We start from the raw sequence: 25,129 nt of genomic DNA on the forward strand, positions 1-25,129 counted from the left end.
ACAAAAGCGTAAAAATTCTACGCTTATTGCTGGCGGTGATAGTCGGCAGCAAAAAGGAGTTATTCCTTATTATGTCGATTTCTGGCGTACAAAGCCGGAAATTATTGGCCAAGAGTAACAAAAGGTGAGTTCAATTAGGCCAGAAGAAAGAAGAGGGTCTACACAAGGTAGGTTAGTGTGTAACATCAATCAAAGTGTTACAAAGGTAAATGGTGTAAGTTAAATGATTCTAGTACTGAGACACTATTTTGTGTCTTTTGATACTTGGGAGGGTAATCACTTTCGGGAGGGCAAAATTACTCGCAATTTTAATTGCGAATTCTTATATTTCTCAAATTTTCTTATTGGTTTAGTATCGCGTTTAGGTCATCCCGTCTATTTACACGCGATTAGGAACGAAATAAAAATACGTTTAGGTAGGGCAATAGGTATGGATATAGGGGTAATGTATAAATCTCTCTCTAATTAATAAACTCTGTAGGTAGGGAAATATTAAGTTTCCGTTCCCCGTTTCACATACAATGCGCAAGATATATAATTTTATCTTTGTTGTTTACATTAAAGAAAGATGAAATAATACATCATGCGCATCATACGTGAAACGTAACCACTCATAGATATCATATATGCATACTAGGTAATTGGAAAGAATGAATTAAAATTGAATAAAACTTTAAATTTTATTCAATTATTAGTATTCTGTTCCAATTAGCAAATATTATTAATTAGCAAAATAATCTAAATTAATTTTACATTCAACTTTTATTTTTAGCTTTCTTGAAATTAAAATTGTTTGTAAAATATTATACAGGTATAACTTGAAAAAATATTATTAATTAGCAAAATAATCTAAATTAATTTTACATTTAACTTTTATTTTTAGCTTTCTTGAAATTAAAATTGTTTGTAAAATATTATACAGGTATAACTTGTGTAACGCGTTAACGTTGTAATTTTGATTTGATTTTATTGTAAATAAATATTTATAGTATTCGATACTTAATGTAAAATTTATGTAAATTAAGGGTATAACTTGTGTAACGCGTTAACGTTGTAATTTTGATTTTATTGTAAATAAATATTTATAGTATTCGATACTTAATGTAAAATTTATGTAAATTATGTCCAGATAAATGCCGACAAATTAATTTTTGTAATTTTGTACAATTATTACTAATAAATTATATGTTGATTAGAGTAACATGTATTACATTTGAATATCTTGTATTTAATAGCATTTATCTTGGCTTAGTAAACCAATTTGTTGCGTTATTGATGTAAATTATATGAAATCGACGAAATATATGATAACAAGAATTGTTTATTGATGATAGAGATTTTGGCACAAGTATAATTTGGATTTTATTTTGAATATCAAAAAATAATTAATAATTTTAAGTTACTCTACTAATTCGAAATTTGATGAAAAATAATCAACATTTTGCATTTAGCATACAGATTTATTTTTATTAAATAAAATTCAGTAAAGGTTTGAGTTTTGATTGAGCCAATAGTTAAAATAATATAAAATAAGGCCCAATAGTTAAATATTAACTTTTCATTCGCGCGAAATTTTCGATATTTATATTTTTAACATTACAGAATTATAAAAATATATTATCATTGGTGATTAATTTTTTTTATATACAAGAGGGTTTCGTTATTGTATCTTCATCAGATAATTGCTAGTGAATACCTGTATGTGTGTGTGTGTGTGTGTGGTTCATACTGATAGAAAATTGAAATTATTTTCATAGTGGAGAATTATTCTTCGTTGTTTTCTATAAAATTCATTTACGAAGTCTAGTTGGAGATTCTTATTACAGGATCGGAATTAATCCGGAGGGTTTTGTAAGCAGTTTTCGGAAATAATAATTTTATAATTTCGTTATTGTATCTCCATCAGATAATTGCTAGTGAATACTTGTATGTGTGTGTGTGTGTGTGTGTGTGGTTCATACTGATAGAAAATTGAAATTATTTTCATAGTTTTAAAATTATTCTTCGTTGTTTTCTATAAAATTCATTTACGAAGTCTAGTTGGAGATTTTTATTACAGGATCGGAATTAATCCGGAGGGTTTTGTAAGCAGTTTTCGGAAATAATAATTTTATCAATGAATAAGTTACAATTATATTATCTATAATATATGTTTTAAAATCAAGTTATGAATTTAATTCAGTGGCATAATTTAGAATACAATTTTTTTCGCTTTCTTAGTTTTATTAAATGTTCTCCTATTAGTAATAATGCTAGTAACAATACTGTCATAATGACAATAAAACTTTAGTATTTTATAGGTATATATTATAATATGATTGTTTAAATTCAAATCACATTAAATAAATCAATTCAAATTTTGTGCAAATAACTTGCCTGATTTTTATGATTACTTTAATAAACATTGTGGTTACGAATGTATATATTTAATTCTCTAACTGTTAATTATCTTTAAAATAATTTTCAGGTATTGGACATCTCGTTTTTCTAGGATATTAATTAATTTAGTAATTGCAGTTTATATGTGTATATATATGTATCCATATTTTATAATAAAATACATGCACATATTATAAGATTATATTTAACAAATTTTGATATTTGTTGACTTAGATAAACCAAAATGCTTTGTACTCTTTCACCAATGTTATCGTGAATACTATACATGAATTTAATTGAAAATGTGTGGATACAAATAATTCGAGATAAGTCGAATGGGTACTCTCATATATTAGCGGGATTATAATAATTAAAATTTGAACATACAGAAATATATACAGAAAATTGTCAAATTTTATATAATAATTATTTCAATATAAAAATAATTCTTTAAATCCCACTATTATTGAGTTCGGCTCATCTCGAACAGTTGGTACCCGAGAAACTTTGTACTCATACATATAAAAGATTACAGTAACACATGTATTTTATTATTATTAAATATATTCCTTCGTAACTACTATTCCACAAGGAAATTATTCTATCTATTTATTTTATAATAACAGATTAACAGATTACAATTTTTACTAATGGCAGAACATATTTTTCCGCATACAAATTTTAATATAATATTAAAGATGTGATAAAAATGGTAACTATAATTGACACACTGCCAAAATTATCACATAAGCGATTAGGAAAATTCGAGATTCACACCTGTAACAAAATCTTGTAACAAGACCGTTGGTGTTTGACAGATAGCTTAACTTTTCTTTGCGGATAGATCCTATGAATTTGACGTAGAAACAAAATACATTAAATTCGTTCTCTACTATGAAAATTATTTTTCTTTGTATCGGATATTAACCAGAGCGCACCACAAGGTAAATCTATTAAATTTTATTAGATTACAAATTTTATAACAAGTCAATAGTTAAAAATAAATACAATTCAATTACTGTTAATATTTAATTCCATTTATAAATATTCTAGTTACTATAAATTTAGTAAAATTCTGTGTTATCATACATATTTTCGACGTTTTTATGTAATCCCACATTATTGTAATAAAATTTTTTAATTATTGTTCTCTCTTAATATCATTTTTCATGTATTTTGAACAGCATTTATATATTGTATATATTATGATTGTAAATATTATTATTATAATTATATATTGTTACTATTATTGTGATATACACATAATTATTGTATTATAATTATTGATATATTAAAATGAATAAAGAATTATAACCAAAGATAAATTTTTTATTTAATTAAATATTGTATTTAAAATGTATATAAAACAAAATATATAAATGTAAATATAAAACAATAAATATACTTATCCGCAAAAATAGGCTGTTGTTATATTTACGATGACCCGTCTTTTTATGAGTAAGTATAATTGACAAAGAAAAGAGGACCGTCCCGATAAAATCGGCGGGGGTGGAGGAGGGCCTCTCTAGCTCGTTTTTGCTAAATAAAATCTTAAACTGACAATATATGGTTAGAAAAGAGTTTCAAGTATATTCAAGATTTTTCTATATAATTGCTAATAATTATATTTAGTAAAAACGGGCTATGTTTACATAAAAAACACAATTTCATAATTACATTTTTATACAAACGCGTATTATAAGACAAAATTCGCGAAATTAATTTGTTTGAATATTCGGTTTTAAGTTTCTTAAAATTCAGCAGTTTTTCTCCGTATTAGAAAATACGAAATTAAAATTTTCATTCAACAACTTATTAATAAACCTTGTATTAGTTTCCCTGATTTTTCAAGAATTGGAGAATCTGAGAATCTCTCTGTTTTGCAGCCAGGTTTGAAAAGCCTTGTCGACCAGCATTGATGAAATATCGGCCTTACACAGTGGTTACGTTCAATAGAAAATGCCACTTTGCAGCTGTTGTAAAATTCTTGAATACCGTGGTTAGTTTTTGCTTTTGATTCCTTATGTATCTAAATGTATAAACCAATTAACTGCAGAAATTTACAACAGTTGCAAAAGCTGCTTTCTCTGCTGAACGCAGCCAGTACCGCTTGTTGGAAAACTTCCAGTAAACAGATTTTTTCATAAAAAATAAGTCTGTAATAGTCGATATACTGATATTACCGATGACAATTCTAGCAGAGAGGTTTCTTTCTGATGTATATATTTAAACATCTTTTTTTTTTGGAGCAAAGAAGCCGAAAGAGAAAAAATGTATAAAAAACGAAACAAGTAGATCTCGTGTGTGTGTGTATCTTTTTTAAATTTCCCTAGTTTTTACATTTTTTTTTCTCTCTTTCTCTGATCCAAAAAATCTTAAAGGCCGTTTTGTGTCGCGGTGTTCTCAATATTTTAGCCGCAGTTTGATTCAACAGAAATTTACCTCCAGCAGATGTCTCCACCGTGTGTCTGCTGGCGACTATCGTGACTCGTGCATGCTTCGAGCGCGTCTAGCGATATACCTTTGTTCATGTTTCAACCAAATAAGGCGAAGGGTGGAACAAGTATTCTGTACGTGAATGTGCATGCGTGCAGCGCGTGCGTGCGTGTGTGTGGTGCATGTGTGTGCGTGTATGTATGTGTGTTGTGTGCGGAAGGTGGGTGCTGTCGCGGAGCTATCACACGTAAGCTGTCGTGGACGTCGCATCCTCACGTCAAACACCATATTCTCTCGCTCGGTCTAGTTAGATATCGTTGGAGGTGCAGAGGCACAGGGTTCATCGGCGGAATGTCGTACGAAACGAGTAAGTCGCGATACGAGAACGCGTTACGCTTGCTTTTACGCACCGGCACACTGTACTGTATACCGATTTCCTACACGAAATATCCTTCTCTCAGTTTTTCCGGTTTGCTTATCTCCGGTCGAATCACGAGGCGTTGCGACGCACCGAGACGACGGAAGAAGGCTCCTCTACGAGTTTACACGTCTCTTACGTTTGTCCGCGTAAATCATGCTTTCTCTCACCCGAGTCTTGCTTCTGGCTTCACCCGAATTCGAAGCGTTGTCACACATGTGCCGTGTCAGTCTTGTGTGACATGATACGCCGGACGCACTGATGTCAATGTGCGTATACAGGGTGCTCAAAAGCTATTAGCGTTCTTTAAAGATTCTTTGTAGGTAATTTGGAGTAATTGTTCAGAGAACATATGATCGCGAGTCTTTTGTCGTGATGAAGAAAAGAATGAAAATTTAAATGTAGTGTCCAGTGCAAGGAATAATAAATTTATTGTTTAATTTCGAATAGTTTTTTTTTTGGAGTCTTCATTTTTTAACTTTCGTTATTAAAAATTGTTACATCAAAAATCGCGAAATTATTAAGAAAGATTTGTTTCTAATTGAATTTTCGTGAAAAATGAAGAAAGATATGTCGAGATTTTTTATACACCCTGTATTTAGTCACGCAGGAAAAAGGAAGATGAATCACAAATATTAAATGCCAAAGCTTAATCAGATTTTAGATATGGTTTATTTTATATGTATCGTGTTCTTATCAGACTGAAATAAAACAAAGAGATACAAATTATTATATTTATTATTCTATACAATAATTGTATATTAAATATTTATAATATTTATACTAGCAAAAAATCAACTAATGATAAATCATTTAATGATATATCTTTTGTATTTATCAACAGAAACTTTTGCAAATGAAGGAAATGGAGAAAGAGAGATAAAGAATTATTATTATATTTAAAATAAAATACATAATTTAAAATAATTTTTTTGTGAATTATCTTATTAATATATGTATAAAATTTTTTAGACAACATTACTTCTGGAATTATATACATGTATTATGATGCATGATAAATTGAAAGTTGTTAGCGCTCGAAATAATTCGAAATATTAGGAGCTGGACTTATGCCAATGTATCAAGGAAGAGTATTTTGGTTCCAGCACCTGGATGTATTATGCGTTGTTCGCATGATATTTGATCTCTTCTGCACATTTGACAATATTTTTCTGATAAATTTAAAATTATTTTTATTTACTATCATGAATTTATTTATTATGGACAGTATATCATGTAAATAAATAATTATAGAGCAAATGATACACACACGATTTTTATACATAATTCTTTATGAAAATAATATGGAGTATAAAAAATAATATATTAAAATTATTTTATTTAAGAATTTATTTGTTACGCAGTTTTTAAAAAATCTGTATATATAAATTATATTTTACTAATATTTTAGTATTGAAATATATGCTGATGTGAAATAAAATTATCGATGCTCAGATATTTAGTTTTACTTTATTTGAAGATGTTCCTGTTGCTTTATTTTATAGTTTCTACTTTTTTACAGAATATATATTTGCTGCATTACCGAGGACCCAACGAGGACAACCTCTTGTATTAGGTGGCGATCCCAAAGGAAAGAACTTTTTATATACTAATGGGAACAGTGTTATCATTAGAAATATTGACGTGAGTTTCTATTTTGCAATAAATGCTTATTACTAATGACAGACATATTAATTTGCATATCTCGAAACATTGTAGAATCCAGCAATTGCAGATGTTTATACAGAACATTCTTGCCCTGTGAACGTTGCCAAATATTCTCCTAGTGGTTTTTATATAGCTTCGGGAGGTACGTGATACTGTAATTATAATATTTAATTTTAAAAAGATTTTTAATTACTTGAATATTATGTACATGTATTATCTTGAAAACTATCGTATGCAATAACATGATGTATGATAGTTATTAATCGTATCTAATCTTCGATAATTATATCTTATCACTTTTTCATCAAGATCTTTATATTATAATACATAGAATGTTTCACAACAACTAAATTAATTTTCAACTGATTTCTTTTTACATTCAATTTTAATGTATGAAAAAATCAATGTAGTATAACTTCATTTTAGATCAGTCGGGTAAAGTACGTATTTGGGATACAGTTAATAAGGAGCATATATTAAAAAATGAATTCCATCCTATCGGCGGACCCATCAAAGATATTGCTTGGTCACCGGATAGTCAGCGCATGGTCGTAGTCGGAGAAGGAAGAGAAAGGTATACTTTGCTCACTAGAATGCGTAGAAGAAGTAAGATATATTATTGAAGAATTAAGATAGATCAATTAAAGAAATAATATTAATATATTAATAATTTATGTTTAGATTTGGGCATGTCTTTATGGCAGAAACAGGGACATCGGTGGGTGAGATTTCTGGTCAAAGTAAATCTATCAACTCATGCGATTTTAGACCGACCAGACCATTTAGATTAATAACTGGAAGTGAAGATAATACTATCGGAATATTCGAAGGCCCTCCATTCAAATTCAAGTATATACATATCTACGAAAATTTAGTCTATATTCTGAAATTGAGAATTTAAATTTTTCATGTGGTTCGTTACATGTCATTTATATAGGATGACAAAGCAAGAGCATACTCGTTTCGTTCAAACTGTGCGTTATTCTCCTGACGGAAATCTGTTTGCTTCTGGTGGATTCGACGGGAAAGTGTTTTTGTATAATGGAACGACCTCTGATTTTGTTGGAGAAATAGGATCTCCTGCACATCAAGGTGGAGTTTATGGAGTACGTAATTTAATTCATTTAATGTAATGTAATGTAACATAAGAATATGAACAATTATTTAAAATAAATATGAAATTGAACAACACATTTATATTTACAGGTTGCATGGAAGCCTGATAGTAAGCAATTATTAACTGCTTCCGGAGATAAAACTTGTAAACTGTGGGATGTAGAAACACGTTCTTTAATTACGGAATTCAACATGGGAACGACAGTCGACGATCAACAAGTTCGTAACTTATATAATCAGTTTAAAAAATACATGTGAAGGTACAGTATACAAGAAAATATTTTAAAAAGGATTAAAATAATCTGTGTGTTTCCAGGTGAGCTGTCTGTGGCAAGGAAAACATTTATTATCCGTGTCACTTAGCGGCTTCATCAATTATCTTGACGTCGACAATCCTGAGAAGCCTATAAAAATAATAAAAGTAATTCCTATTAATTAATCTCTTCCAAAGTTCTAATTTAATTGCTCTTAATATTTTTTTCATTATATCAATTTTGATCCAATATCCTTTTCAGGGTCATAATAAACCAATAACGGTGCTAACATTAAGTCCTGATAGAAGTACGATTTACACCGGTTCTCACGATGGTTATATCACCAATTGGAATGCAGAAACAGGAGAAAATGAACGCGTACAAGGGCACGGTCATGGTAATCAAATTAACGGGATGAAGGCTACAGGTAACTTGCTCTATACCGCTGGCATTGACGATACTTTAAGATCAGTTGATATTGCGACGAATGCGTACGCTGAGACCACTGTGGTAAAATTGGATTCGCAACCAAGAGGATTGGATATATATAACGATATAGTTGTGGTGGCTTCAGTTCGACAGGTAGGGCGAATGTAAAATATCTACAAAGATAATTTTTTCGATTTCCCAAATTTATTCAGTAAATTTAACAAAATATTTAACAAATTTAAAATTACTTTAAAATTAGTTGTAAACAGGAATAATTTGTATGCTATTGTAAAGAAAACTTGCTAAATATATTTTTTTTAAACTATAAGCATCTTTGTGGACATTTTGCACTTGTAAATTCTGCGTAATAACGATGTTACCATTGGTACTGTATTTTGCAGATCGCAGTTACAAAAGATGGTAAAAAGCTGTCCAGTTTATCAATCGAGTATGAGCCATCGTGCGTGTCAATTAATCAAGAAATTGGAGATGTAGCTATTGGATCCACGACTGACAATAAAGTTCGTCTGTTATATATAGTATACGAAAAATGTAAAGATTTGGTTCATATGCTATTATCAAGCTTTGTACAATGTAGGTTTATATTTACGAGTTGTCGGACACTACATTAACTCAAAAGACTGAACTAGAACACCTGGGTCCAGTTACGGATGCCTCATATAGTCCCGATAATAAATATTTAGTTGCCTGTGATGCAAACAGAAAAGTTATACTGTATACTGTATCAGAGTATAAGGTAAAGTACCTTACATAAAAGATAATTTAAAATTATTTAGATTCAATTATGCACAGTTAAAAATGTAGTTGTAAGTTTTGCATGATCGAGTATTTTTTATTATATACTATCAACAATACTGTGTTAGAAATGCAAGAATAGTAATAACACTTAAATTCAAAAAGTTTTGCTTTTTTAATACTATAACTCAATATATGTAATAAAGAGTTAGTAATTTTAACAGAAAATTCTGTCTAAAGCTCTAAATTTAATGGATAAATACTTATAGCATTTATTCATTAAATTTGATTGTAATGTATTATAATATTGGAACAATATTTGCTATGCATAAAGTAATTAAGCATAAAGTAACCATGCTTTCATTAATGTATTAATTGCTATTAATGGCTTGTTATGTGCTTATTGGATTAACAGAGGGTGAGTAGTATGGAACTAAATATCTATTATGCAAATACACTTAAAAAAACAATTTTAGTATATAAATCTAAAACATCTTGATTTAATTTGCAGCTTGCACATAATAGAGAATGGGGCTTCCACAATGCAAGAGTAAACTCTGTTGCTTGGTCTCCCAACTCCGACATGGTTGCAAGTGGTAGCCTTGACACCACTATCATCATCTGGAGTGTGACAAATCCAGCGAAACATACTATCATCAAAAGTAAGTGTAATAAATATTTTTTTTTTGTAAATAAATCGTAATTAATAAATATTTATATTTCAGATGCTCATCCTCAGAGTCAAATAACACGCTTGGTTTGGCTGGATGAAGAAACATTAATCTCCGTCGGACAGGACTGCAATACTAAAATATGGCGTATAGAAAAGATATAATTAACTTTTGGAAGAATTTATTGCCACTTCTAAAGAAACTCAGTTTTGGAGGCATTTTATTTATTTCGTAGTCTACAAAAAAATATTGTATATTATTTTTTAATACAATTCTTGATATATGATTAAAAAATTATATTGCAATGTCTTTTGCACCTTTTGTATCAACTTTATTAGTAGAATAGTTCACATTCCACATAATTAAGATTTTGCAGCTCTTTGGTTACTGCACTTTTATTTTTGCACATATATAGAGATATTGCATTTCCACTAACATAAGAATCACACGACTTATCTAACTTGTCTTTATTAAAACGATATAACAATAACAAGAAAGCGATAACAATTCGAACACTAAAGGTCTTCAGGAACATGATCACACTTTGTACACTTAAAGGTAGGATCCCACGGCTAGTTGCTCGTCATAGCTTTGAAAACCTATACACGCCGGGATCAGAATAGCTCGTTATCGCTTGTGGTTCGTAACTCGTAAACCTTTGTGAGTCAACAAAGCATCTTGCATTGTTGACTCATGAATTATAGAAACTCGACAATTTTTTAATTATCGAAACTACGACTTATATAATAAAACATGTTTCTTAATAAATGTCTCGACTGGCAATAATAAACAGCTTCTCGCACATTTATATGCAATCAGAGAAGTTGAGTGACACGATGCGTGATAGTTAATTCTTTCTATTTGGTGAGCATTCTGTTCCTACAGCGCGCCGTATGATTTTAATTTTTCCTTTATATTAATTTTAAAACTGATCGTGTAATGTGCCTAGGCAAATCAAAATTGATCACGAGCCATGTCGAGCCACGAGCCGTGGGATCTCACTTTAACGAAGATGTTATTACAACTTATCTTATCATTAATCAGTCCAGCGCTGCTCTTATATATTCAATTATGTTCATAATCTGCCATCTACCATAAATAGGCATAGGTAAACATTCTAAATTATTCTCTAATCCAACTAAAACAATGTTCAATTATTTTTAATTATTAAAATTTTTTCTATCTCTTTTTTTGTAATTTAACGAAAACATTTAATTTTTAACAGACATATATCTTTTAATGGAAAGGTATCCTAGCGAGGGTTAAAATGTCTATATAGAATAACACAATAGTGACTTTATCATCATATTATCGATGGTTTTGACGTACTATATCGTGGACGTTTTTGAGGAGAAGCTACTGGGTGCCTGTAGGATACATGTTTCCTGAGAGCATCTCGTGATCGCGATACATGTGAACACGATGTGCAGCTGTACGAGCTATTACTATGCGTCTCCATGTGTACTCGCAAATTATACTGATTACTTAATTGTTTACCACAAATAAGACAAGTGACACTGGATTTGTTGTAACTCTGAGAAGTTCTACTAGGTGTAGACGCCGCAAGCAATTTGAAACTTGCATCCCACACGGCTGATGGTGGTTTTAAATCTTCTGTAGTGACTTGATCTTCCATGATCGACGTTGTCTCGTCTACTATGTTTTCCGAATAGCCTCTATCGATATACTTATTAGTAGATACATTAACAGGAACAGACGTTTTTTCCCTTTGGTTTAACTTCGCATTTATAGAATAATAGGGCTTCGTCTTCACGCAATACGGTATACTTTCTTGATCATTGTTAGACTCCTCATCCTCTAAATTGTCCATTACTTTAGGCAATGATACAGATTCTGACGATCCAGGAGCTATTACATTATCTTTCTCTGTTTTTACTATCTCTTCGTTTAGTCTTTCCTGAGGTTGCATTACTGGCGACTGTACATAAACGTCGTTATCCTGTCTCGAATTTTTCTGAAATAAGAAGACATGCATAATCATGTAAATTACATTAAATAATTATCATATATTTTTCCATTAAAAACACTACACTATTAAACACAACATTTTTTTAAATGTATAATTTAAAGATGTATATATTAATTATGCGGCGTCATATGCTTTTATGAATTTATATTAAAGGTATGTTAGATTACAATACAATATAATACATTATAATATTAAGTAACTTTAATATTATAAAAATTTATACAAAAATACAAATTGCTTTCGATAATTAAAAAACGCGATAAAACGAACGTATTTTAACTTTTTCGAATATGAATATTGATGACATACAATGGTAAACATATCTTTTAAAATTCAAGAAAAGAATAAGGTAAATCATATATTTTAAATATATACTATACAACAGGTTATGCATTGCACATTAATTATCTTTTATGTGCAATTTATTCGTATTTACTTCAAACCAATATTAGAATATATTACTTAAGGATATTTAGCATGATAATTTTTAAGACGTTGTTTTTTGTTTATATTGTTCTAGAAATATACATTTGTTAAATAATACCAAGTGTTCCTAATAAAATGTATAATTTTTTATTTAAAAAACTATTTAGTCAAGAGTTATCATTGAGTTCTAACAGTTTAGCACATAAAATCGTTGACAATTTCTGAAAATTATTTTCAAAAATTATTTTGTCTATAGGTTTCCATGCATTTTCTTTCTTTCTTTATAGCTAATAACATCTTTAGAATCAACAAATTAGTGCTAAACGTTTGTTATCATCACACTTGACTAAACTGTTAAGCATTATTGTACTGCGAAAAAAATATAAGTGTTGTATGAAATCGCCGTTCTAACTTCGGTAATATATAGTTTTAGTAATTTAGAGATTCATGGAAGAAGCTATTTTAGATATACCTGTAAAGTCATTCTATGGGGTAAGGTTCCATGGGATGCATCCACTTGCATTTAGTTGCAACACACACAACGATCTTGATCTCGTGGATATCGTTTTTATTCATTATCGTTCCTTCGATGCATGTACGAACATAATATGTGTAGCGGTATAATTCCTTCGTGAAGTACTTCTTGAGGAACGACAGTGAATGTGTTTAAGTAACCTGAACAAAACAACACGATCAGGATAATATAAAAACATTAAGTAAGGAACAAGCGAACGCGAATTTTGCTTCGTTCTCCGTTCTGCTGAAGTACGAAAGAAATTAATTATCTGCGATCTTCGACAATATTATGGCAATTCTATACTCTTTTTATATATTGGGATTGGACATAAATGTTCCAAGGATAGCATTTACAATTATATGTACAATAAGCTGTGGTATGTACATATGGAATTTATCATTTACAGATAAAACAAATTCTATCTAATAGATTTACTTACAACTCTAACAAATGCTTACAACACTTACTGCTATCGCATATAAATATTAGATCATAGATATAATATCTTTAATATGTAACGTGTTACAGTTTTAAAAAAATTGTAAAATAATATATTGACATTAAGAAGCAATATTATTTATGAGCTATATTGAGTATACAGATACTATTAATCAAGTATTACAATGCATAAACAGTTGTATATCAATGTTAATGAAAAAAAGGAGAAGAAATGTGAAAGAAAAATGCATTGTGATTTAAAATGGTGCAACTTATTAATAGAAAATGTTGCATAAGTTTTGTATAACTGTATATTATATACTAGCTATATTGTTGAGCGTATCAACAATACAGTTATTTTGTGCAAATTTACAATAGATATATTTGTGTGTGAAAGATAAAAAATATTTAGTATATATTCGTAAGGAATAGTAAAAACTGTTAGAGGGAGTCATATTCCTGTATAACGGCGTTTGAGAAACCCATGCTTTGTTATAAGCAATTAAAAATTTTCATTTGAGGACAAGCGTATTAAAAAGATTAAATATTATTCATGCTAATTACCTTAAGTATTAAAAAACACGCCATTAATGTAATAACAAGAAAACGGCAGTTTTTATTTCTGAATATAGTGTAGTAAAATTGTTATATATATCATATTTATAGCTTTCTCAATATTATTTATTTCATATGCACAATTAGCAAGCTTGCACTCCATCTGATTTCGAAACTTAATAGTAATAATGAAAATCATATTTTCATAATTTCTATGTCTCACATACAAATAGTTACAGTAATTCGAAAATTAATTAATAGAAAAATAAAATTAGTACGTAATATCTAAAATAAACAAATTAAATATTTTATTATTTTATATATTTTATATCAAGACGAAAAACTCTATTTACAATAATTTCACAACTATGTATCTTATATGACGCCAAAAGTTTTAATATCAAAAATACAGTACAAGCTCAAAATGATAAAGTACAATACATTCAGAAAATACAATATAAATGCAGAGTATAACATAATTTTTTTTACACAAGCTTTTCTAATACTTCAGAGTAGACTATACATCTTTTTAATATCGTTTAACCACGACAAAAAAACACTTACCCCAGCCATGTCAGCTAGTCCACAAATGTGCAATGTATCAGCCATAGCTAAAAGTGCAGGCAATTGTTCTTGATAAATATTCACTTCTCCATTATACATAAACTTGACCAGAGCACACAGATTTGCATATTCCATGCCTGGCAGCACAATGACCGGATGTTGCAAGGCGCTTAAGTCCTAAAAATTTTTCATAAAATTCTTATCTTATTGTTAATATAATTTTAAGATGCATTTGATTGACATAAGCGACACAATATTGACTTAATATCGCCGCTTAAATTAATTTAAAAATCCATTATATTTATCTTATTCAAGCAATCAAATTAACTATTCAAAATAGTTCTGTTTTTGTATGTATCAGATGTTACTTATAAAAAAACAAACAAGTAGAGAAGCATGAAAATAATATAATATTGTGATTAGAACAGAGCTGATTCAAAAAGTGTAAAAACATTCATATATCTATTATGATGTTAATAAATAGATATGTTACTCAAAATGTTTCATAAAAGGAAAAATTATCGAGATTAATTCTGTCTGCATAAGAAAGAAATGAACACCAGATGGCAGCAAAATATAAGTAAACAAAATATATAGATTTAAAAGACATGAAATCTTCATAGCTTGCATAAAATAATTGAGACATATAAATACCTAAATTTTATACATACATATAAATACACACACCTTAAACAGTTCTTTAAAGTAATAACTACAAGCAGAGAGTATAATTCTGTGAGCATGAATATGTCTACCACCAGCGCTGAGCGTAACGTCTGTCAGATAACCACCATCGAGCAACTTTGGCAACGAGCTTAAGAGAGTATTTTGAAAATTATGCCACCGCAAACAGAACTGTTGACCTTCCATGTCGCTGCTTACTGTAAGAAAAAAAAGGATCACCATATTGAAACATTACGTTTCATAAAAGGAAAAATTACCAGAATTAAGTCTCAATGACTGCATAAGGAAAGAAAATACAGCACCAGTTTACAGGAAAATCTAAGCAAACAAAATATATAAATTTAAAACATATGAAATTTTCATGATTTATATATACAAAATTGTTCTTTTGCAGACAAATAGAACATTGCAATAGATATTTTATTTCATAATACACAAATTCATATTTGTATTCATGCACATCTAATGATATTACTGCAGGAGCTAATGTCAAAGTTTATCACGAAAGACAAGTTTTTTAATTCATCATTGCTTAATCACATTATGTGCAAATGCAGTTTTTATGGGATAAAGTTGTATTTGTGCATAAGGTAATTGATCAATCAAAGAATTAAAAAACTTGTAGCTATAGTTATTGACATTGTGAATCAGTAAGATCTATTTAATTTATATAATAGCAAATTTGATTTAATACATTAATGCACACTGGTATATATGATATTAAAGTCATTGATACACTGATTTAATTTGAATGTAAAATGAAATACAAATATTTCAAATTATAAATACATATATTTTATCTAACACTACAATAAATTATATACTGAAGATTTTAAAGTATAAATTGTTTCTAAATTTATACTAAATACATACTTTTACATCAATTTGTGTACAATTCTAAAATACATCAGTGCATACTAATTGCATTCGATTAAATTCGCTATCAATCAAAAAGTACCAATTAATTTCAAGGAATCAAAACTGTTATAGAAAAAAGAATCAATTCTGAATATATTTTAATAATAGAAATAATCCAAATTCACAGATGTAACACGAAGAAAATTGAATTGACACTTATGGCAAAGAGATTTATAATTAAATCCAATAGACCTACCGTCAGCTCCGGAAAATTAAACATTAATCAGACACGTAACAATTCGGTTTTATCGTCGTACAGAGTAAAAGGTTATAAAAGCCACGAAATTGCAGAGTGAAAGGCGATTTCTTTCTGCTCGATTCGGAAGAGATTTACAATTTAGGGAGATCTACGTCGCGAAATCGCAACGTAAGGGAAGTGGGGCGCCAGTCCGAGAGATACAGAGGGAGACAATACTATTTATTTAATCAGGCTCTGTGCAGGTTCCAGCCAAATCTATTATTGTACTCAGGTATGGCTGGAGGAAAAGGACGTCCGTCGCGTCCCCGCGATTCGCGACAGCTCGCGGCGGACAGCTGAATAATACCGATACAGGGCTGCCGAGGCATCGACACGCCTGTGGGAGACAGGGAGATCGAGAGCTCCGCGTCGTGCCTTACCTCGTGAAAATCGTTGGACGTTGTTCGTCACGAACGACCGTTCTCAGCGTAAAACTGCCCCTCTCAGACCTCTCATCTGGCGAGCGCCATAACTGCGATTGGCGCGGGCCACACGATCATGAGAGATGCGCTAAACCACATACCACATAGTTGATGGCCACCTTTTGACATTGCCTAGAATTTATTTACACAGTTGCCAGTTTAGCGATTTCAGGTGTCGTCTTGGTGGACAAATTTTATCTAATGACGTTTCTAAGTGAAACATTCATATTTCACTTGGTGTTTAATTGGCTATACAGCTTAGTATAAATGATTTTGAGCTACTTTGGAGGACTATTTTAGCGCTATATTGGCGACACAGGTGTAGAAAGTGTAGCGCGGTGCAGTGCAAAAGATACTAAAAATTTGACAACCTTGCCCAGAAACGAATTGAAATTTGACGCAATTTTCAAATGATCGTCGAAAGGCAATTTCGAAATTGACTCAATCGACGATCAATTCGATCAATTTGCTCAAAACAAATTTAAATTTTAACAAATTGATCTGCTGAAATAAAAATTTATTCTATAATATAATTTATCATCTCTAATCTTTTTTCTCATATGAAATAAATAATAGAAACAATAAAAGAAATTTTATAATTCTGCCTAATACAGTACAGATAATTTTATCCGTATTAAAATTAATAAAATTAATACAAATAATTAGCTAAAGAAGTTGAACCGACAAAGTGACTCCCAAAAAAATTTGTTACATGTAATTCCAATATCATTTCTAATCACTTTTTTCGAGTGTCAAATAACAATCATTATATAATCATGTTAATGAAATGCTTACTTTGTTATTATTTTAGTATGATAAAATTATCTACAAACTCTTATTTTTGTTTAATACACACATACACACACACACACACACACACACACACACACATATATATATATACATGGAGAAAAAGATTGAGATGAGAATTTACGTCTTATTCTCGTTTTCACTAATAATATTTCACAATATAATTCAAATTAACTTAATCTCGAACTTATTCTTTAGTTTATATTTTATAGTTCTAAACCCTGCTTAAAATTTTCTATAAAAAACTATAGGAACATATAGAGTTTGTATAGGTATTTATAGTTTTTAATAGTTTCTATTATAGTAGCGCACGAGAGCGACTATAGAAGCTCTACAGTTATCAATAAGATTCTATGAGTATAATAATAGAAAACTATTGCGGATTGGGATTTACTGATTTACAAAACGCTCATTAAAAACTATAGAATGTTTTAAATATTTTTCTATAGAACATTTTAAGCAGGGAAGATAAAGTTAGAAGAAGAATTAGAAGAAGCTGTGAAAAATAAATTAAACAAATGTCTTATAGAGTTGTATGTATCTTTTTCTACTTTTTTCATATTGTAATAGATGGCATAGTATTTGGATAGGACTCTAATAAGAAAGTATTGTAAATGTACAGTACAAGTGCAGTACAATGAGGGTGCAAACCCATGCAGCGGAATAGCGTAACGCGGAACGAGAGTAGAACCAATCACGAGATTCTCTAGAAACACGGAATGCTCGTTATTGGTTCTGCTCTCGTTCCGCGTTACGCTATTCCGCTGCATGGGTTTGCACCCTGAGTGAAGATAACAGGAGCGTTATAATACTGTGGTCACTCTGTGGAACGTACGTGAGACTATCTGGTTACAGAATATCATTTTGTCATAAATAATATTAACGGATATCAGGTAATAATACATAGAATATTATATTTATAATGGAAATTATAATTAATTATTTAATATTATTAAAACAATATTAAAATGTAATTTAGAATAAAGAGTTGTAACGCTATGATGAACTTCAAAATTCAAACAGTAACATCCGTAATATCGTTAAAAATGAATAAAAATGTAAATGTAAAAACAGGCAGGACTTTATATAAAAGCTTAAAATATCTATAGCTTTTAAGAAGTCACTATATTATCTTTTGAATTTCTGTGAGTTGGTAATTTTTACATACAGAAACCTATATGAGCCGAACGCACGAAATGATAATAATTTATCTTTAAAATACACACGTTATCCAATATACGTACGTATTATTTTTACAATAGCACTTATTAAGTAAAAATTTGAAGTATATATTATTTATTTTTAAATTAATTGTATTTTATTATATATTAAATATATTAAACAAATTAATACTCTCTCCATTCTTGCAGATATTAACATTTTTTTTAAACTTGTTGACATATAATTTATTAAAAGTAAAAATATATATTTATGAAACATGCATTGGTTGAAGGTCTCATTTATTTTATGCATGTTTGGATGTTTTAAAGATTTTCGACCTTCTGAATCGTTTCTGACCGATTATTTGACTGGGCCGTGGAAAAATTTTACAGCAAACGAAGTTCGTTTAGTGAAGTAATTAATTTAACAATTAAGTGTTTAATTTTTAAATAATATGTAAAACATGTTTATTTTTCAGGTCAATCATGAGATCTATCCTGTAACTACATATAGTTACTTATCAACATTAATACTTATGTTCCTAATCACAGATTTTATCAGATACAAACCGATCATAATACTCTGTGGGCTGTCTGGTACTGTAACTTTTCTTCTGATAATACTTGGACATATCGTACTTGTTTTACAGATTGCAAAATTTTTTTTCGGCCTGTTTATGTCTGCTGAAGTGGCTTATTATACTTATATATATGCTCAAGTAGATAAAACACACTACCAAGAAGTCACGAGTCACACTAAAGGGGCTTCTTTATTTGGGCGCAGTATATCCGGCTTCGTAGCTCAGTTAACAGCTTCCTTCGATTTGTTAGGTTATCATCAACTCAATTATTTAACTCTTTCAGGTATATGTATATAAGTTAAAATTTAATTATGAAGTTACCCAGACAGTACAGTAATGTTTAAAAAATGTATTTAAAACGTACATGTTGGACGTTTGGACATATTAAAAACATCCAGATTAGATCCATGGATATTTTAAAAACGTTTTAAAAATATCCAGTGTTACCATTTTGGACTTCTTAAAAACGTCCATTTTAGGATGCAATGGACTAAAACTGGACTAAATTAATATATTAAACAAATTTTTGACCACAATCCAGACAAATTTGCACACTGAAAGCAAAATGATTCCTAACTATTATGATTGCGAGCAGCAAGCTATTGTTGCTTGTCGCTTGTTGCATATCTGAATTAAGCTTTAATTTAATAAATTTTCGCGTTACCGGAGATATCAAAAGTAAAACTCCTCGTGCGATCATAAAAAAATTTTCACCTCGCAAGTCAACGAAAGCAATACGTCACAAGCAGACTTAGAAAATTTTTTGCATGAGATAAACATTTTTTAAATGTTCAAATGTAAACATACTTTATACGTTGAATAACGTACGTTTTTAAAACATTCGTACTAAATCCATGGACGTATGGACCAGATTGAAACCAAGTCTAGATGTTGTGTGCTGTCTGGGTATATAAATTTGAAGTACTTATTATATTATTTAAATATATTATATAAAATTTTACAAATAATAAAATAATTAAATAAACTAGCTGATTATAAACAATTGTTCAATTAATTAGGAAAAAGATTAGGATAGCTTTTTATTTAATTTTATGTAACATTTTATGTACATTTAATATGACACAGAATATAAAACATATTTTCGTGTATATATTTTTATAATTATTACGTTATGTGTAGTATAATACTTTTACGCGGGATGTAATTTAATTTCTAGCCATTAGCATTGCGACAGTCTGGTCACTCTTCTTACCTGCTGTGGGTCAGTCAATTTATTTTCATCGCATTAATCGCGTTTCCCTTGATGAAGAAAATCCAGCGTCTATTGAATATGCGATCGATCAATCACAACAACTAAGTAATTCACGAAAATTGTGCGACAAAAATAGCAAAACGAAGTCAGATACATTTTATAAGATCAGGAACGCGTATACACTGTTGTGGAAACATTTCGTGTTAGCTTACTCTAACTATCGTGTGATTAAATGGTCGGCCTGGTGGGCTTTATCTACTTGTGGATATCTTATGGTTGCCACTTATTCACAATTGTTGTGGCAAACTGCGGTGAAGCCGGGCGATAGGATTTACAATGGGGCTGTGGATTTTGCATACGCCATTGTAGGTAAGAGAATTAAAAGCATTTCTTAACGAAACAATCACATGTTATTTAAACATGTTATTTCATCAAATTGAAATATGAAATTGGAACGAAAGACAAGTGACATTTTAAAATGCATAGCTATTTGTGAACAGATTATCTTTTGTTTATGCATAAATATGTTTGCACATTTTTTTTCACAAAATTATGTTCGCACTTGTGCCTCCACATATTGTAAAATGTGAGATGAGACCTGTGATCACGGGTGACGTGATGACATTTTTGCACGCACGATAATCATACATGAGGGTAATTTAATATATGAGCTCTCACGAATTATTATCTGGATACATCAGGAGACGCGGTAGTATCTCCGGCCATGTTCAAAAATTAAAAGGCACTATTGTCTCTTATTTTGAGCCTCCAAAATCCATTTTTTTTTTTTACTATAATTCAAACATTTTATTGAAACATTTAACCTAAATTATTTGCATAATGTACTTAAAAATATTTTTATATAAAACAGATTTACGACTGTAAACAAAAGTATTACTTATTAATTGAATGAAAAATGTGAATAAAGTATATGAGAATTATATTTAATATATATTCAAATTGATGTATAAGATACAAAATTAAATTCTTATTTCCTTCAAATTTTAAAATAAAATTTAAAGCAAATTAAATATCTAATAATAATCAAATATTTAGCGTAATTAAAGGACTAATTTAATTCACTTATTACATTTAATAATTTACTTAGTATACATTAGATAAATTTTTCTAAAGAGTAATTTTTTATAAATTTTTTCTCAGGTTCAATAAGCGTATTCTGTGTAGGAAAACTACGATTAAACTGGAATTTATTAGGAGACATATTGTGTTCCGTATTTGCATTTTTAGAAGGCTCTATACTATTGATATCTTCTTACAGTTATAATATACAGATTTTATATGTCGGTTATATCATATTTGGTGTAATTTATCATACCATGGTCACTGTCGCAAGGTAAATTTTTCACATAATTAATATAATTAGTAAATAATAATACAAAATATATAACACGATATTAATATCAAAAGATGAGATTTATAATGAAAATATAATTTGATCATTGTCAATAAATTTCTTCTTCCAAGAGAGAGAGAGAGAAAGAGAGAGAGGAAAAAAACAGTAGAGGTTTTATTAAAGCGTTAATACTTTACATTATATATTATATTGTACATATAGAGGGATATGTACATATACATATATGTATATTGTTAGAATATTTTGTTTATATGTTCTTGTTTGAAAAATTAAATAAGAATAATTTATAAAGAAGTCAATGTATATTTAAAAATAAGAGGATTAAAATAGTTTTTATTTTTATTATTAAATCAAAATGTTTTCATTCTAGCTTTTTGTTTCTTGCGAAATATAAATATTATTGAAGATTGTAATATCTTTTTTAACAAAATTGCGCATAAAAAATTAAGTATTTTGTTCTTGTTTGTTCATAGCTTTGAAGTCGCTAAATGTATATCTGAGGATAGTCACGGCTTAATATTCGGCGTGAATATATTTCTCGCATTATTAATGCAAAGTTTGCTGACATTTATAGTCATCAATACGATTATGTTAAATATCAGACAACAGGTAAGAATTATGCTGATAATGCACCAAATTTGTATATATATTTGCCAATAATATGATAGTCTTTTCTTTTTAGTTTTATGTCTATAGTGGCTATTTTATGGTCTTAGCTGTGATATACTTAGTATTGAGTATAATCAACATTCAGCGATATCGTCGAAACATGACTCAACTGCAAATAAGATAGTTTTTTCTCCGCAGTATATATATATATATATATATATATCAATAAAACAGTATATATCACTAAATAAACTTTTATTAGATTCAACGAAATGCGCGCTGTGTAAACTGTTTTTATTTCAAATAAAAATTATAGTACGAATTAATTTATAAATCAGAAATTTTTTATTTTTCAGGAATAAAATACAATATAGAATCAGACCAATTTTGAATTCTCTAATAGTAACGAATTTTGTTGAAATCAACAATAAAGTTTTATAGATATTTTACTTGGACTCGTTCGAAGGAGATTCGAAACAATTATTTTGATAGAATACAAGAATTTTGATAGAAAAGATCATGACAAATCGATCAAAATAGAAGAACGGATTTTTATCAATTTTTTAAATGATTTTTATCTTGAACAGACATAAGAATCGCTCATCCTTTATCGATAATATCGACAGACTGCCAACAGCATGAGTATATGCACTGTAAAATACAGATTATCATTCGTTAGATTTTATTTATAAAAAGAGATATATTTTTTACAATAAATGTTTTTAAAGAGATTGATTAATTGTAGTAATAAATATATACTATGGACGTCTATGACATTACAATCTTATTGCATATTAATTTAATGATACTTATCTTTTGATTAAAAAATATGTATGTAGATTGAATATTATTTATATATGCATTTTATTGGTGGAAGTATACGAAATAAAGACAAAACCAAGAACTAATCTATATATGTATAATTGTAAGGTTCATACATAACCGTCTATCTTGATTGATATTATATTATCGATTTTATTATTTGTATATAGCTACAGAAAAATGACGCTTATTACAATTGTAAAATCGCTTAACACTCAAGCTCGATTGCGTCGGACTTTCCTTGATATCGCGATTTTAAACGTGTTATTCTCGATCGCGATACATTAAAAATTGCATTCTTCCAATATACAACAAGTTTGAAACGATTTCTCAATTATATCACAGAAATACAGACTTTGAATTCCAGTGACAATTTGAAGATATACAATTACAAAACCGTGTTCGTAATGAGTGATCAAAAATTCGTAAAAATTATGTAAAAACCTGTGTGCGTAAACGCTAATTAGAAACGATTGAGTTTTTTTAATCACCTATGACTAATTTCTCAGAAAGAGAAATAAATCGACGGTTACGTTCCTTCAAGCGATACACGCATGTATATCTTGTCTGTTACAATTTTATATATAGTTTTCGTAATTGTTATTTATAACACTTAAGACTATTATAAGAGTTAGTACGATATTATAAAATGATTATAGTATGATTATAGCTATTTATATTCATATCGTCGATTTCTAAAAAGTGTATAACAAAGTCCACAGTATTTACGACAATTAATAATAACTCACATACAAGCACTCTGTGCTTGCTATATATATATATATAAATATATATATGTATAACAATTGAATCGATTAACATTAAAAAAAAACTTTTCTTTATTAGATATATCAGTGCTACAAATAAATAAAATATATCAATAATTAATATATTGCACGAGTTTAATATTTGTAAATAGAAAGTATAATGTTCTTATTGCACGCAAATCATATACGTTAAATATATTTCTGTAATATATTACAAAGTTATATTTCAGAAAATAAGTATTGATGAAATATTGAAATACAATAATGCTATATAGATTGGAAAATCGAAATGCTTCTTTAGTATCTCGAGAAATACGATAACTCCCTCTTCGTTAGGCACAAATATTTCTATACTACTGTATTCATTCTAAAATGTGTTTACAACACGCAAAATTTTTATTATTTATACTGAATTGAAAACTTAGTTTTCAATTGTTTTCATATTACTTAAAAGTCCCAACAATTATAAGATAAATATTTGCAACTTTGTATCTTAGCAGAAAATCGTTTTAGAATCATTTTAGTATCCAAAGAAAAAGCTACGGAAATTTTCTTCGACACTAAATAATCCTAAATATCCTTTTTTTTATGCAAGTTAAACCTATCAATGCAATCTCAGACCCAAAATTTATAGCTGTAATATTAATATTAATATTAATATCAAGAATGCCTTATACCTGCAAAATCATGAACTTTTCATTCGGTAACACAAGAATCTTTGACCGAGAAAACGCTGAATATTTGAATTATAAAAACTTTGGAATGGAGATATAAAAGAGAGCGATAAAAAACTTACGCCATGTTCGACTCAGGGTGCGGTCGAGTTGCCACTACGAATGCTTTGAAGCGTTTCTTGATTGGTCAATTTGTAAAATTCTTTCTTTTGATTGGTCAATCAAATGCTTCAAAGCAT

General features: G+C 29.1%; 3 protein-coding genes across 4 annotated transcripts; 2 read left to right on the top strand and 1 right to left on the bottom strand.

The window, feature by feature from the left end:
* The first annotated feature begins 5,015 nt into the window (after positions 1-5,015).
* Positions 5,016-10,339, top strand: flr (actin-interacting protein 1 flr). Of its 2 annotated transcripts, XM_018537111.1 has the most exons (14): positions 5,016-5,182; positions 6,756-6,877; positions 6,953-7,043; positions 7,328-7,475; positions 7,583-7,750; positions 7,839-8,007; positions 8,108-8,236; positions 8,334-8,438; positions 8,533-8,853; positions 9,102-9,221; positions 9,299-9,457; positions 9,872-9,874; positions 9,968-10,118; positions 10,182-10,339. In XM_018537111.1, exons 1-14 carry the CDS (start codon positions 5,167-5,169, stop codon positions 10,289-10,291), a joined length of 1,812 nt encoding a protein of 603 aa, XP_018392613.1. In that variant the 5' UTR covers positions 5,016-5,166; the 3' UTR covers positions 10,292-10,339. The 2 variants fall into 2 exon arrangements, with proteins under 2 accessions (XP_018392613.1, XP_018392614.1); XM_018537112.1 differs by lacking the exon at positions 9,872-9,874.
* A 1,054-nt stretch (positions 10,340-11,393) lies between these two features.
* LOC108771749 (protein abrupt) lies at positions 11,394-15,599 on the bottom strand. Its single transcript, XM_018537113.1, has 3 exons — positions 15,305-15,599; positions 14,618-14,794; positions 11,394-12,102 (listed from the first exon to the last, which is right to left on the bottom strand). Exons 1-3 carry the CDS (start codon positions 15,521-15,523, stop codon positions 11,431-11,433), a joined length of 1,068 nt encoding a protein of 355 aa, XP_018392615.1. The 5' UTR covers positions 15,524-15,599; the 3' UTR covers positions 11,394-11,430.
* A 3,528-nt stretch (positions 15,600-19,127) lies between these two features.
* LOC108771646 (thiamine transporter 1) lies at positions 19,128-22,811 on the top strand. Its single transcript, XM_018536987.1, has 6 exons — positions 19,128-19,250; positions 19,329-19,713; positions 20,608-21,012; positions 21,805-21,997; positions 22,492-22,627; positions 22,701-22,811. Exons 1-6 carry the CDS (start codon positions 19,128-19,130, stop codon positions 22,809-22,811), a joined length of 1,353 nt encoding a protein of 450 aa, XP_018392489.1.
* The last annotated feature ends 2,318 nt before the right edge of the window (positions 22,812-25,129 follow it).

The sequence above is a fragment of the Cyphomyrmex costatus genome, unplaced genomic scaffold, assembly GCF_001594065.2.
Source record: "Cyphomyrmex costatus isolate MS0001 unplaced genomic scaffold, Ccosl1.0 scaffold164, whole genome shotgun sequence".
NCBI lineage: Eukaryota > Metazoa > Arthropoda > Insecta > Hymenoptera > Formicidae > Cyphomyrmex > Cyphomyrmex costatus.

What these genes read in the sequence shown, in the direction of transcription:
- flr (XM_018537111.1), top strand. An exon ending in TTTTTATATAGCTTCGGGAG is followed by an intron (nt 7,044 to 7,327) that starts GTACGTGATACT and finishes ACTTCATTTTAG; the next exon opens with ATCAGTCGGGTAAAGTACGT. An exon ending in GTCGGAGAAGGAAGAGAAAG is followed by an intron (nt 7,476 to 7,582) that starts GTATACTTTGCT and finishes ATTTATGTTTAG; the next exon opens with ATTTGGGCATGTCTTTATGG.
- LOC108771749 (XM_018537113.1), bottom strand. Translation starts at nt 15,523, where the DNA reads ATGGTGATCCTTTTTTTTCTTACAGTAAGCAGCGACATGGAAGGTCAA. An exon ending in ACTTTAAAGAACTGTTTAAG is followed by an intron (nt 14,795 to 15,304) that starts GTGTGTGTATTT and finishes AAAAATTTTTAG; the next exon opens with GACTTAAGCGCCTTGCAACA. An exon ending in GACTAGCTGACATGGCTGGG is followed by an intron (nt 12,103 to 14,617) that starts GTAAGTGTTTTT and finishes TTCTTATTTCAG; the next exon opens with AAAAATTCGAGACAGGATAA.
- LOC108771646 (XM_018536987.1), top strand. Translation starts at nt 19,128, where the DNA reads ATGCATTGGTTGAAGGTCTCATTTATTTTATGCATGTTTGGATGTTTT. An exon ending in AAAATTTTACAGCAAACGAA is followed by an intron (nt 19,251 to 19,328) that starts GTTCGTTTAGTG and finishes TTTATTTTTCAG; the next exon opens with GTCAATCATGAGATCTATCC. An exon ending in ACCATGGTCACTGTCGCAAG is followed by an intron (nt 21,998 to 22,491) that starts GTAAATTTTTCA and finishes GTTTGTTCATAG; the next exon opens with CTTTGAAGTCGCTAAATGTA.